This window comes from Egretta garzetta, unplaced genomic scaffold, assembly GCF_000687185.1.
Source record: "Egretta garzetta isolate BGI_Z169 unplaced genomic scaffold, ASM68718v1 scaffold268, whole genome shotgun sequence".
Classification (NCBI taxonomy): Eukaryota; Metazoa; Chordata; class Aves; order Pelecaniformes; family Ardeidae; genus Egretta; species Egretta garzetta.
Window position 1 is genome coordinate 2,003,455 of NW_009260600.1, and position 15,866 is coordinate 2,019,320.

Consider the following 15,866-nt stretch of genomic DNA (forward strand, 5'->3'; position numbering starts at 1 on the left):
ATTAAAATCCACAGCAAAGGAAAGGAGATCTTGTACCAACTAAAAGGATACAATAGCAACTATTGTAAGGTGGCAACTGTTCAAGCAAAACAAAAACCCACAGAGAAATTACTATCATGCAGGGCAGTCTCAGTATCTTAAAGAAAATAAAGACTAAGTCACTGATGACTTGATAAGGATGATTTAAGAGCTCTCTAAAAAAAGAAAGGTACAAAAGTTATAGTCATTGAAAGGTAGTATCCGAAGCAGAAACAAAGCCAGCAGAAAGAGGGATATCCCATCACTTGGAGATGATGTTGGGAACTGCAGGAAAAGAAATCTGGACACCACTGAGGACATCACCTGTCGAGGTACCTAGATCTACTCTACTTTTAAAACAGATACCCACTGAAAATTTGCAGCTATTAAGACAGCTAAATAATACAGTACTGAAACATAGGAAGGACTTTAAAGTCCTGATCCAGAGGCTGCTTCCACCCAGCTCCAGGGACCAGACACCACAGACCTAATGCTTTCTTGACACAGCCTGCTGCTGCCCTCACCTGCTAATGCCACAGGGATGGCAGAATGTGCTGCAGTGGAGCCAGTATTGCAGCAGAAGCAGTGAGAGATGGTGCCTCACCAGTTTGCTGCCCCACAGCCCTGTTGGTGACAAGAGCAGCAGCCGCCCGAAGCGCTCACAGGACTGTTGGCTGACCTACCTGCATCACTGACTCATCTCCAAAGATAGGTTTGCTGCTCCAGTACAGAGAGGCTGGGACCAGACTGGTACCTCCAAACTAGCACCTGACTCTCAGGATCAAAAAGACGGGCACCCTAATTGAGATCAGTCAAAACCTGGCATCACATAGTCTCATATCCACTTCAAGAAGCTCTCGTACAATCATTGCTTCCAAAAGCTTTCAAATTTGGCAGGGGAAAAAAGCCTATAGGTTAGAAGTTTGTTTGGTTTTGCTATGAATTTCCATGCAGGTTTGTCCAAATTACAAATTGGAAAGTCACCATGTGCTGTCTCCCACTCACATTACACTGGGAAAACCCTGGAAAAATCCCAAATTAAACTGCTTGCAAATATTTTGTGGAGCCAAGCCCACTTCACCATTAAAAGAGCAGCAGAAACACCACTACCACAGCATGGAAGTAATGAAAGACAGTTCCACCAATCTTATGCTCTATCCCCAGACCCACCACAAGGGTTCAATTCCCACATCCCTAAATTGAAGGATCACTTATAGGGAGCAAGAGTCAAAGACATTACAAAGCCCTGACAGGAGGAGGAGGAAAAGAGCAGCTCAGGATCCCTTAGTTACACAGATCTTTGTTCCTGAATTCCTAATATAAGCCTTCAGGAGGTAAGTCCACCCCTCTAGGACTTTACTCAGAAAATGTATGTAAACACATGGATCAGGAATGTGGGAAGTACTGAATATTTAGTATTAAAAACCCAAAGAAAAGTTGTGAAAGGTGCCACAACACAATAGTCTATTGCTGCTGCTTATTTAAGTACATTTTTGTGTGTGATTTCCTTAGTTAAACAGGTTGCAAAGTCAGGCACCCAACAGATTACAAAAGTCCAATTTACCCATATGATCACAGTATTTGATTGGACTAATATGTAGAATTATGTATTTTTTCTGCACACGCATTATGTATCATCTCTACAAAATTATAAATTGGGGCAGAATTAAAGTGAAGCTGATGGTAAAGCTGGCACTTTAAATTTCCAGTGCTCAATTCTGCAAGATAGGATTTTTTAAATGTAGTTTGTAATGTAAAGGATAAAAAAAACTTTTAGAAAAGATATTTTAGAAATGGTGTTTGCACTTTCTTTTCATGCTCTGAATGACAATTATAGTAGTTTTCATATTTAATTGTGCATTTACTACTTAATTATACATAAATTAACACACAAAACTAAATTGCCCCTTAAACACAATATTGCAGCATTTTCTCTCTAGAGAAAACAAAGAGTCTAAATAGCTAAAACTTTAGAAATTACTTACGTTTATATCTGTATGGTAAATGAGAACACACAATGCTGGCAAAATCTGAAAAGAAGTTCATCAGTCATTACAGTAGAATAAAATTGGCTGTACAATCACAAATCCAAACACTACAGTCACAAAGCTTAGCTTGAGACTACATTAGCATATTGCATTCACATACTTTCCAGCAGTTGGTCATTCCCTCAAAGTATGTATAAAACTATATATATATTTAAAATTTGTAAAAATACAAGACAGCACTATATTTCAAGGACACACATAGAATAGACTATATTTTGAGGGAAAACAAGCAGAGATAAGACGTCCCCCTGCTATTTTGAAAGCTTTTTTACCACACAATGATAAAAATCATTAGCCTGGTATCAATACATAAAACTTTTGGATTAAAGTAAAAATTTATTTTTGTATTCACATATGGGGAAAATATAAAACTGAGCCATGATAAGACTGCTTAAAAACAGGGGGTTTTATTTGGTAAAGTATTACTTGTAAAAGTTTCCCTGTTTTCTGCTTAATTTCAAAAAATTCAATAAAGTTTAGTTGCTAACAATATTATACTTCATATGGCTTCAAAATCTGTATCTACACATTGGAATTTATCTTCAAATGAACAACTTTATGTACATTACAACTATAGTTCTAGTCAAATAGCATCACTTTACCACATTTGCTCTGTTAACCAGTTTAAAAGGATTTTCAGATGCTTCTCCTCTCAAGTGGGGACTTGACATTGACTGCATGTTCACAGCTAGTCGAAACACAAACCACCACATTCACTCATTTACTTACATTTCCTCTTACTGAAAATAATTACCTTTGAATACTTCTATATACAGAATCACATTCGTAGCCTTTTTTATTGATAAAACTATGAAATGCTGAGTACATTAACACTTTCTAGTGTGTTAATTTTTTGTTGTGTCCATTTTAATATAGGGCCCATCAGTCTTCAGTCTTACTCAGTTTCAGACGTTACAAATACCTGTATTACAGCCTTAGCGAGAAGCATCGAATTGGTGAAATTACTTCATTTAACAACTGGTAAGCAGCATAAGACAATGGCAAAACACATGCATAAATTCATAGTATGACAATGTAAAACATTTGGCCTCTAGCCCAGAGTATAAAAAATTATCTGTCTCGTAATTCTTATTTACCTCCTGAACTGTCTCCATAGGCGGTGGGGGGTCCTTATTCCTGCAGAGATTTACAATGACCCATGTGACGTTCCGAAGGAAGGTGATGGGAATGGAGGGATTGATGAAGGACAGAAGAGGTTTGACAACTCCCAGTGATATGACATAATCTCTACACTGAGGACCATCACCTACAGAAATGAAAATTGTTGTAAAAGAAATTACATTAAAAATGGAAAATCCTGAAATGTATGCAATGACATGTCGGGATACTGAAATTCTATGTTTCCTCACCAATAGTCTACTACTAACTGTTCATGTTTAATTAAATATACATACGTACAGATATGTATGTATATTTTACAAGACACAAAATTTATCCTGTTAATATTTTGTGCAGCAAGTGATAATGATACTATTCTTTAGAAAAAAAATAGGATGTACATATGTAATTCTGGCTGCATAAAAAATTATATTAAGCCACAGAATTTAGAGGAAACATAGTCTCGTATGATAATGCCAATGTTCAAAAAGTCAAATTCTAAAATGAAACGCTCCCTGAATTCATATCATTGTAACAACAAGAGTTACCTATAATATTCCCGAGAGCCCAGACAGCTTGCTCACAAACATTCTGGTGCGGTGAATGAAGTAGTCTCAAGAAGAGGGGTACTGCATCTACAGAATGCAAAGATCAGATTTGTTTTTACTGGAACACGGTATATGCACAATACTTTCCCCAATTAACACAATAAACACTTTTTGCTACCATGCCTTGTACTGATACATGCTTCTATTCTGAAGAGCATACAAAACCTCAGTTAAATATTTCTATACGTATTTAGAGAGGGGTAAAAATAGACTTGAGAACAAGCAACTATTAAACAACAACGTCCCCCACATTTAAACACTTCCCCGTATTTCTGTGGTACACAAGAGCCTCAAGTATGTAGGTGCTAGGTTTAATGCCCTGGTAATTCAGATTTTCCAGTTATCCAGGATCACAATACCTACCTAGCAGAATGACACGCTTGCTCACACAAACATGCTTCAAATCTTGACTTTAAGAAAATAGCTTCCTCCCAGGAGGCGGCTATAGTTAGTTTCCATATGCAGTGAAGATTTACATCCATCTGCCAGGCCTAAGACACGTTTTAATTTGGTCTTACATAATGCAGGCAACATATCAGATTAAGGAAGTGGGGCTGAATTTGGGTATCAGTCTCTGCTGAATTACATTTAATAGAGCTAAGAAACCATCCCTCTACTACTCCCATGCACTACTTCCCTTCAGACAAGCCATACTGTTTGAAAGACAGTAACTCTTGCAGCAATTTTTAAAATCTATACATGTTCACACTTGTCCTATAACTTTCTGAGCAAAGTAAAATAGATCAATTTATATATTGTTGAAGAAAAGATTTTTTCTTCTTGTAGAAATAGCTTCAAAAATAGCTTCAGAAATTTTAAAAAATTGCAACACAATTTGCAAGCAACTGTGAATCAATAGTCTGTTGATAATTTAGCATGTGGTAATGAGCCAAAAACCCCTGATGTATTTTCCTGAAAAATATAGTGATGAAGAATAAAGACAACATAAAATTCCCTCCCTGCCCTAGATGAGTAATTCAGCAATTGCCTACAACTAACAAGTTAGGAGGAACAGCAACACACCGTTGCTTAAGAACAGCCTCACTGGTCTTGTAACAATCATCCCACTTCCATTAGCTCAAGTGGAATATTCTAGCTTCCTTCTCAGTGATTACTGAGATTACACTTCAGCCATATGTATATTCAATGTATTTCAGAGAGGAGAGTCAAGTATGTAGTTTGTATTAGATTAGAATCCTGGTATGCTTTCAAAAGCACGAATGAAATTATTTCATATCAGTACTTCGGCAGGAGGACAGTCTGAGAAAGCATGAGTTGCAGGTTATCTGATCTACTGCTCTCAAAAAATTAATTACTTCTGCTTGAAATTGGCTCCTGCCAAGATCTATTCTGTATATATAGTACTTCTCTTTTGCTGGGCCTCCCAGTTGCCATCTGTCCCTCTTGATTGCAGGAGGCCGCCTTCTTTTGTATTTAGGCTGCACCAGCCTCTTCTATTAGCTGCAAGGGTGTATCGCTTTGTTTCCTCAAACCAGCCCTTATCTAAAGGGAGTAGAGTTGGGAGGCTGTTTTCCCTTAGTCACCTCCTAGCCAAAGCAGCAAGACTTTCAGACTAAACTTCTTCCATTTTTAATTCAGGAGTAAAGCTTGGAAAATGCTTTTTGCTTCTTTAAAGTCATTTTATCACATTTTCTTCTTTTAAAGTGTTAGCTAAACAGATTTTAGGAGATACATATCCCAGCCTGAACTTCTAGCAATTGTTCAGATAACAGCAATGCTTTTGGCTGTGCTGTACATTTTTCATTCTAATTTTTATTTTTACTTCAAGATTTTTTCCAGGTTTTTTCTGCAAAGCTAATACTATAAACAGCCTTTTCATTAGATTCATTCATTCAAATATGATAACATTGTAGGACTTGAAAAAGGCAGAAAACAATGACTAACCAATAAGCAAGCTGAGAAGAATGAAAAAACTTGGGAATAGATTTTCAAAGGTATTTAGACACCAGAAAAGCAATCTGAAAACAGAGGCGCCCAAATCACATCAGGATTTTTTGAAACAAATTCAAGACGTTGATTTTTTTTCTTTAAAAGGCTTTGGAATTTTATCCAAAGCTTATTTTGATAGGCATTCTTATTCTATTGCTCCAATATCTTAACTATACAGAATCTAACAATTAGTGAGATATTTTATTAGCTATCAAAATGTACAAAACAGCATTTTGATTTGAAAGGCAGGTTCATATGCTTAAAAAAAAATCAAATAACTAAGTCACCATTTTTGCACACAAAACCACTGAATATGAATAAGCCAATACAATTTATTATATATTTGCCTATCTATAGTCTCCTGTTCAATGAGAAAATGTTGTATTTAGCACAAGGTGTTTGTTTTAAGATAAGTGTGCTGATACATAAAAACTATATATATATGATCCTGTAAAATTAATTCTAATGTTTTATCTTCAATTAACTTTACAGTTTATTTCCTATCTCTTTTCATAATGGAAGTCTCACTGGCTGGTTAAGCAAGAAACAAGGGCAACACAACAAATTCTGTGTGCACAGGATATACTAATCATATGGTCAAGGAAAGGATGGTAATTTTCTTAACTCTGTCTTTAAACGGGCAACCTTACATAACCATATGTATTTAACAACTTTAACAAGATTTATTAACATACCTTTGAGGTAGAATTAGAATGAATTACTTCCGAACGTAAGTTTTAGCCGTAGGGGAATTAACAGCACATTATTTCAGAAATCAATGCAAGAATTAGAAAGGACTAATTTTTTTTATCATACTCATTATATGATCTGTCATTATCTTCTTTATGGGAAAGTCAGGTCTGGGATCCTTAATCATTAGTGGCAAACAGATTAACATTTAAGAGCAAATGTAGAAATTTTTTGAGAAAGAGGACAGACATGCATTTATTATTTTAATGGCTTTGACAACAAAGGGCATTTGTTATCCAAATATCCCACTTTCCTTTTACCCACACTATCCACCACCACCCAAAAAACAAACTGTAATACTTACTAGACTGTACAACAGCTTGAGTCTGCGCAGAAGTGCCTGATGCTATGTTAGTCAATGCCCATGCAGCTTCAAATTGTAATGAAGGACTGTAATGAAGTAATTTTACAGTAATAAGTTGAAACATGATCTGCAGATTATTTTATGGTTCATTTCAGTATTACTAGCTGTATCCACTCTAAGATACTTTACATTTAAGCAGTGCCACTGGGCTAAAAGTTTTTAAAAAAAAACCTCTAAGCCTGCACATTTCAGAGGAAAAGCTGTAAGGAAAAAAAAAGATTTTACATTCTATGACCTTTTGTAAACCACCCGTCATTCTGACTTCATATTAGTAATAAAAAAATAAAAGCAGTAATACTTGTTTGAAGCACATACCAACCAGTGAAGCTGACCACTACTCTAGTCAAGTAATTATCTCTTGTATGAAAGACTTCTAGCACCCCTCATCATAAAATTGAATTATGCCCCTTTAATGGGTAACAGAGACCTCTTCACATACAACTGATCTAAACACCAGTCATATTTAGCGAAGAAAGTGCAACTGTCTTGCTGCCATTAGTAGTTCTCAATAAATTAACCATGTCTGACCGTAACTAACAAAAACTTAGCCCCTCTAACATTACATCCCAGATCAAGTGTAAGCTGGTATACTGTGATAAAGACATTTTTCTGCTCCATCACAGACAAGGGCAAGATCTAGCATCAGTATCAAAAGACAGCATCATACCTGTATTAAAACTGACTTATTAAATGCAGATAAAATTAGTTACAAATATTATGAAAGCTGGGGGAACATCTCTTCCAAGATGTCTGTCAACTGTTGTCTATTCCATCAGCAGTTCAGTAAAACAGTTTGCATGAAAACTGTCGTTCAAGCCAATGCTGAAGGTTAAGAGTTCTAGAAGCTATAAAAGAATTTGCAGCTTTGGTGGTTAGCATAACAGTAAGGTGTCTGGCTTTGGGAGGAGCAGAGAATATTTACTGTTAGGTGAATGTTTTTGATTTCCATGCTTTTTTAGGTCTTTACCAATTAAGTTTTATATATAACCATATATATATATATATACATAAAGCTTTAAGCTTTTTTTGTGCATTAATTTCCAAAGCATTTTAAGGCTTTATTAGGGATGGGATTGGAAAAGAATTACATGGGAGGGCCCAAGATGTGTAAATAAGGATTTGTAAAAACAAATAGTACTTATCAGAAGCTGTCTATAAACATTGACATTCTACGATCAAATGCATTAAAAGTCTTCTAGGTCAGTCCTTCTTTCCTTCCTCTTGTGATAAACTTTCAGTTATAACATGAACTACAGCTTTAACAATCCGTTATACAAAGTCTTAGCAGAATTTACGTCTACTAAATATTATATAGCAACCACAATTAAAAGGACTGCTTAAGAAAATGTTAAGTTCAATTTCAAAAGGCTTACTGGAGATTTACAAAGGTAAATCATACAAAAACTAGACAGAAAATTCAAATTAAAAGAATTTTCACAGCACTGAACCATCTACTATTAGAGCAGACAGGCATTCACAACCCATTTTAAAAAGCTATGCTGATTTGAACATTGTTGCCAGCTGCCTTCCAAGCAACTGTTTTGTTAAACAAGCTAGAAGCAAACCTACTCACGCTTCATGTTTTTTTCAACCACCAAATTATACCCAAAATGCCAATGTGTGTTTTTTATGTCTATAGCCCTTGTGGCTGCAGAAATAACCTTGAAAATGGAAATACGTAAATATGTTTATGGCTGCCTGAGACCAAAGATAGGCCAAAACATTTACCTCAAAAGTGTTAATCCGCATCTATCCGAGTAAGGGACTCGCAGATTGTGGAATATGGCATTTTTCTTACATGTCATTAAATTCTTGCAGCTACATGCTCAATGTTCTCTACCTCCTTTCCTGAAGCTTTTGTTTTCCAACAAAGAATCGTAACAGAGAGCATGCTCACTGTGCTGTACCATCACATGAGCAGCAGCACAGAGCCAGAAGGAAACCCACCTTGCAGTGAGAATGAAAGAAGCTAGAAACTTTAACTCATAACCTTAATGAAAAAGACAAGCGTATTCTGGCAAAGAGAAGAGCCCTGTTCAGAACAAGGCACATTCTCTGCCTTCATACAAATACACAGAGTAATTCTGAGACAGGATTCTTAAAAACAGTTTAAAAAAAGTCTGGAATATTCAAAACCAAGGAGAAATTTAGTAAAGTTTTCTCTGTTAGCTGGATATGCTCATGGAAGCTCTAAAAAATAAAATGACATTTCAGTGGCAGAATAAATACTCCTAGAGAATTTACGGTTTATCATCATGGAATGTGATCCACTGTTTCAGATTATATGGTGCTACGAATCCTCAGTTTCATTTGAAATAATGGCATGGTTATTTTAGATGCAGATTTTCAGTAAAGGTGAATATTTTTAAAAGTGTACTTACTTATCATCCCTTTCTAGGCATTTTACCAGAATTGGTAAAATTCCTGATTTTATTAAGTCATCAATAGGTGGATTTCTGTCACTGGATAGGAGTTTTCTGTGAAATTAAATGTAAAAGTAAAATAAGTAACTTTCATCATAAAAAATGTGTAGGAAATCCATTTCTGTGCCTTTATCTATTTTTACCTTGCAGCTTGGACAGCACTCAGTTGGATCACTGGGTTGTCACTTGTGGCATTCTGAAAAAAAAAAAAAAAAAACCCAAAGCCAATAAAAACTAAAAATGCACAGAACACACACTTCTAATTAAGAAAAAAGTTAAATGTAACTTACCTGCAGTATAGCTTCTAGTGTTACATTTTGCTTGAAAAGAAAAAAAAAAGTTTTAGTAATTTTCTTGCTAAATTTTCTTTTTAAACATCTAACACAATCAAACTAATTTTAACAGCATATCAGTTCATGATTTTGCTTTCAAATAACTGCAAGATTTCCAGTGTTAAAATAAAACCAGAACACATTGTTTTGAGACACCACTAAAGTTTTAAAAGTAATTCCAGAATCAAGGAACTTACTGCTTTGAAGTCAGCATCAACATCAGAATCTTCTAAACTTTCTTCTTGGGGAACATTTCTTTTTTTCAAAAGATGTTCATCTCTTTTGTTCTGTAAAGGAATTACGAAAAATAAAGACATTTAATGCTTATTAGAATGGGGTGACGATATAATGGCCTCTTTCAAAATAAAAGTTGAGATCAGACTGGGGTTTCTTTAAGGCATTTGTAACTGTAAATAGAATTTGCAGTATTTCAGCTGTAAGAATCTAGCAGCTTGCTAACCACAAATGGAACTATGTCAATCCGTAACATTTGAATGCATTAAAACTTAGTTTGGGGATCAGACATTTACAATACACATAGATCTGCACAACATTAACATTTAGCCACACATAACAGAAATTATTTTCCAGTGTAAGATCAGTTTTCAGCTAAACCTACTTCAAAGTTTCCTGGTTACATGTACTTTCATCTTGTGTGTAAAGTAGCTCTATGTACACTGACACTTGTAATATTTCCCGCTCACACTGTTAGCCTAATTTCTGACTTAAAACCAAGCACCTTAGCTCCTTTAAGGGATTACTGAAAAAAAAAATAGCTTTTCAGCACTAAAGTACCCATTTAACACTTCTCCCTGGCTTAATGAGAATATCTGAACACATAAAGCCCCAATTTGAAAAGGAATCAAATAATCAATTATATTATATTTCAAATGTCTTAAAAGTATTATTCCAAAAGTATAAAGTGGTCTTTTCTAAATTTTATACTTTATCTTCTGTTTGGTATGTCTAAAGGTATAAAGATAGAAAGGGCAGTGGAAGATGACAATGCAGCATGTGTATATCTGAACACCTTTGTGTTTTTTGTTTTGTTTTTTTAATAAGCATATTAAGATTTTGAGCTCTAATGAAGCAAAACATTGAAAAGGTGTAACAAACAGCTATAACACCTAAAACAAGTCTATTACACTAGCAAGGAAAGGTAGGCTTTTTGGTGTCCAAACAATTATCTGATAATCAAACAGTACTGACTACAGAGATTGTACTATATCATTCTTTGCTTGTAATATACAAAAAAGCCTCTAAACAGAATCACATTCAATGAGTCCCCAATATTTTATTTTATATTAGAAAAAACAGCAATGTCAGGTCCAGTATTTCTGTGATTTCCTTACTTTTTAGTAATTTAAAAAAGTTAAAACAACTTTTCCAGCCTCAGTTTGAAAGGCTTGCAAGCAACATACTAAGATTTTTTTCAGATAGGAGAATGCTAAAACAATAAACAAGCACCAGAATTAAATAGCCCTTAAATGCAGAAGACAACATTCCACAAACTTAGCATAGTTTAATTTTTGTCAAATCTAAGTACAGAAACTAAATCCCCCAAGAGCGCACAAGATCACCTAGATTAGACAAGGCAGCCTCTCCAGAGCTGTGCAGTAGCAGTAGCATACTCAGAACACATCCATACAAATATGAAGGGTATTTTGGTGTCAAGTGTTTTTGGAGAGAAGGAAGGTGGAAATGAGCAGGCAGTTAAAGACCGAGAAAATAAGTGTTAGGCAGACAAACTGCATAAGGTAGGTACACACTGAAGGACACATTCACCATAAAGACAATGTATTTCTCTCATTCTTCCACATCAAGACCTTGGCACTGCCATTTTAAGCATCATTCAACCCCAGTCAATCTGGCTTTGCTCAAGTACAATTCCTTTTCCTACTGTTTGTCTAAACCATTTGGCAACTGCAGGGAGAGGACCCAATTTCCAGGGGCCCTCTTCACGTGCAGGTCAGCTTTCTTCAGTGCACAGCTATTACACACATCCTCCCATGGAAGAAGGGCCTCCTTCCCGCCTCGTATGAATGCTGATCCTTCAGCATCAGCTGTGCTGTTATGGTAAAACAAGCCGATCCTGGGAGAAGGGACTGAAGCTGGAGGAACATCCTGATGTCTTCACTCCTACTGTCCTTCTCTTCCCGCACAGAGGTATCATCACAGTTCATGGCAAGGATCAAGTCAACACATGCGTGAATGCACATGGAGTGTACTTAGTTATGAGGGTGGCACACACTGGCCCAGCAAACATTCCTTGTCTACTGAAAGGGTGCAGCCTGAAGGAACTGGGATCTTAGTGCCGATCCGTCGCCACTTTCTGCTGGAGCAAGTTAAACATTTCATATTAAATAATTTACTGGCAAGGACCAAGTTTCTTTGTCATTAGCAGTAAACTACTGTGGTGCAAAGCAGGGCTTTCCAATTGTATTCTGCCTGAAGTATTTGGTTGGGTTTTCTACATCTCATGCAAAAAAAGGGAAAGAGCTTTGCAGGGCTTTTGGAAAATATGCTTGTTGTAAGAACTGTTATTCACAGAGTCAGTTAGCGATATCTACGTGTTTTTCAAACAAATGATTCTGTATCAGCAGCGCTCAACTATGTGTTTTGCAAGATCCTGCAATAAAGACAAGTGATCTTTACTTATAGATTTCTGTAAAAAAGCCTTTTAGATGCAGGCCTCTTGCAGAGTCTTTGATTAGAAAGATGATGAAATACACAGAATGAGATCTAGAAGTTTTGGATGCAAAAGGCAAAGTCACACCGCAACAACTGTGGTACTGAATATGAATGCATATCCTTCTACAGATGTGTGTGTCTCTTCAACATAGACAACTACATCATTCGGAGTGATCCATGTTCGTCAGAGTTGTGCCTCTACTAGAGTGTAACATAAGGGCTATGGTATCCAGTTACTCCAGAAAGGAAGAATGATGTATCTTCAGATCCTCTCCCAAACATCCTGAAATACCAGGATGTCAGCAGCTAGAATACAGAGAATATAGAATCATAGAATGTTTTGGGTTGGAAGGGACCCCTAGAGGTCATCTAGCCCAACCCCCCTGCAGTGAGCAGGGACACTGATAACTAGATCAGGTTGCTCAGAGCCCTGTCCAACCCGGCCTGGAATGTTTCCAGGGATGGGGCCTCCACCACCTCTCTGGGCAAGCCCTTCCAGTGTTTCACCACCCTCATTGTAAAGAATTCCTTCATTATATCCAGTCTAAACCTATCCTGTTTTAGTTTAAAACCATTACCCCTTGTCCTGTCACAGCTGTCCCTGCTAAAAAGATTTTTCCCCATCTTTCCTACAGGCTCCCTTTAGCTGGAACAAAGCAAAAGTCTCACTGTGGGTGACTGAACAGAATGTCAGGGAAGAGCTGCATGGCCTTCAGCAGCCAAACAGCTGGAAAATCACCTTCCACAAACACCAGGCAGTAAGTCTACAGAATGCCAGTGCACAAAATACTGGATTATTCCATGCCACTTCACCTGAAGAACTTCAGAAAGACTACCTGCCTGTAATCATTATTCAATCCACACTTCATGTTTATTCACAGTGCGTGTGCTTCTATACAAGTACTGTAAGTGGAAATAATATGCTTGAATAGAATTTAGAGGGACATGCACAAATTCTCTCTGCTTGTGGCCATAAAATGGGTGGTGAACAGGTTTCTTCTGAAGTTCTTCCAGCTCCCTAGAAATCTCTCAGGGACTTGGGCAAAGAGGAAAGAAGCGCAGGTTGTGAATGAACACATAATTACAAAAGAACAGTAACAGATAAGGAACTTGTCTCTCTCCTTCAAGCAATTGCCCATGCATACATTGATGCAGTGAGTATCTCCAAACAGTGCATAGCGCTATTCACAAAAACTCCATTTACCTGGAGAAGAGACCAACGAATCCCTAGATGAACACACACTGAAGGACTGTTCTCCTAATGGCAGCAGTACAGCTGAGAGATGAAAGAAAACAGAGCTCCAACTAACTGTTCTGCAGCTATCAGGAACACAGACATCCCACTGGGAGGCCACCGATGGTAGCAAAGGAACGATGTTTCAGACTCTGGCCCATCAAACATACATAATCCAGGTTTAAATCCCACTATGGGACAGGGTCTCTTGACAAGAGGAAAACTGCATCAGACTAATTAGAAATCTTAGCATGGTAAGACTAACACTGAAAAGCCTTCCATTTGTAGTTGCATGTTAAAGATGGCCATAAGATAAATCATAACTGAGCTAACAGAGAGCCTAGTTCTCACCCCTTCCAGCAAGCAAGTTAATAGCTCCTTAGAGAGCCTTTTATACCCGCACACACAAATATCCAACTCCTTTGGCAACATAAGTACATCTAAGAGAATGCTTCCTAATGTTAATGTTAACCAAAATAAATATGAGTAAGCATGTATATTCTAATGCCAAGATATTCTACCCTCCTTAAGAGAAAGAGCTGAACTTCCAGGTTGACACTGGAATTTCTGTGAATGCAGGCAACATCTTCAGGCTGTCAGTCATACGGTACAATGGGCTCCAGAAAAAATTATCTTAGCCAGGAGAAGTAAGAGCAAGCAAGAATGTTCCTGTAGCTACTCACTGTTTGCAGACGGCCAGGCTGAAAAATAAGTCAAGAACATGTATAGAAGAGCTTCCACGGCAGCCTGAAGCAGAGAGGCTAGTACTTATTTAGAAGCACTAAAAATTTCTTACTGTGGAAAAGCTATTCTTATTAGCATTTCTTATAAAGTCAAAGTGCTCATGAAACCTTCCCGTCCTAAAAAGTGTCTCTAAGGCTATTTGAAACATCTCTGTGCATTTGCAAAGGTGTCCAATTCCTGCACTGCTAAAACACTGTATACAGTACTTTGATAGACCAATCACTCCCCTGCATAAGGTAAAAGAACATGATTTGCACCTTGACATGACCTTAAGATGCTTGCATTTTGTCATACCATGACAAACTCAAAAGTTTTTGCCTAAATCATAGCACCAGCTTCTTCTGTAGGATCCTGTGGTGAAGCTGAAGACAAATGAGCAGATCTGGATACAGCTGCTCTGCTCAAAGACCGGTGAGAGACTTTTCAAAGGGAGAGGCATCAGACTGGAATCCCTGATGAAGGGTAAGACCTTGCCACCAACAACTAAGCAGCTCTCCTTCAAAAGGGAAGATCCTCAAACACTGCCAGAATCACACACACTATGCACAATAAAATCTGAAAAAGTTTATAGACAGCAGCTGACTGCTGGTTTTGAGCTTGTCAACATTCTGTTAGAGATCACACCACAACAGTATACAAAGGTTTCCATACAAACAAAATGTTTGGGGACATATATGCCAGGCAAAAATGCCAAGTGAAAAAACAGTAATGATATCACAAGTGCACTTTCTTGTCCAGCGTGGTGTTCTATTAAGAGTTTTTGATGACAGATACCTATCTTGTTTGCTTTACTGACAGTGGGAAGGTCAGATGGCATGAACAGTAAATACGCAAAACCTGCAGATCCCAGTACTTGTTTACCTGCTTGGGAGATGGCCACAGGATTTAAAAAAAAAAAAAAAAGCCTAGCAATGCAAACAAGTTTCAAAGACAATATGATTAACAGAAGAATAATCCTTGTGGGCAAGGAGGATGTCCATCAAGCCGTGCACTGCATTCTGCTTAGTACTACAGAGTGTCCTGTTGGCCATGTCCTAATGGAGCTCTGAAAGGTGTTAAATATATATTTATACACATTTTTCATCATTTGACACATGGGAAAACTCTATGAAGAGTCTCAATTCTGTTGGAAAGCTTCAAGATCAAAAGGGAAAAGAAATAAAGAAGGGGTCTGGAGCACAAGTCTGATGAGGAGCAGCTGAGGGAACTAGGGTTGTTCAGCCTGGAGAAGAAGAGGCTGAGGGGAGACCTTATCACCCTCTACAATTACCTGAAAGGAGGTTGTAGCCAGGTGGGTGTTGGTCTCTTCTCCCAGGTAATAGGCAATAGGACAAGGGGAAATGGTCTCCAGTTGCTGAAAGCGTTGTCAAGCATTGGAATAGGCTGCCCAGGGAGGTGGGCCCTGGACGTATTTAAAAGAGGTGTAGACGAGGTGCTTAGGGACACGGTTTAGTGGTGGGATGGCAGTGTTAGACTTTATGATCTCAAAGGTCTTCACCAACCTAAACAATTCCATAATTCTAAAATCTTTGCCCTCAGGTAACAAACACCGTTATAAAATGCTTCTTCGGGTCAGGGAAAGGTT

The 15,866-nt window shown here is 37.4% G+C and overlaps 1 protein-coding gene across 1 annotated transcript in view; it reads right to left on the minus strand.

The window, feature by feature from the left end:
* Positions 1-15,866, minus strand: part of KPNA3 (karyopherin subunit alpha 3) — a 45,475-nt gene that overhangs the window by 7,769 nt on the left and 21,840 nt on the right. The window contains exons 3-10 of the mRNA XM_035900332.1: positions 9,810-9,899; positions 9,571-9,600; positions 9,424-9,476; positions 9,239-9,334; positions 6,798-6,883; positions 3,734-3,820; positions 3,164-3,333; positions 2,004-2,048 (exon numbers count right to left, since the gene is read on the minus strand). Coding sequence (XP_035756225.1) covers positions 2,004-2,048; positions 3,164-3,333; positions 3,734-3,820; positions 6,798-6,883; positions 9,239-9,334; positions 9,424-9,476; positions 9,571-9,600; positions 9,810-9,899 — 657 coding nt within the window. The remainder of the gene's footprint in view (positions 1-2,003; positions 2,049-3,163; positions 3,334-3,733; positions 3,821-6,797; positions 6,884-9,238; positions 9,335-9,423; positions 9,477-9,570; positions 9,601-9,809; positions 9,900-15,866) is intronic.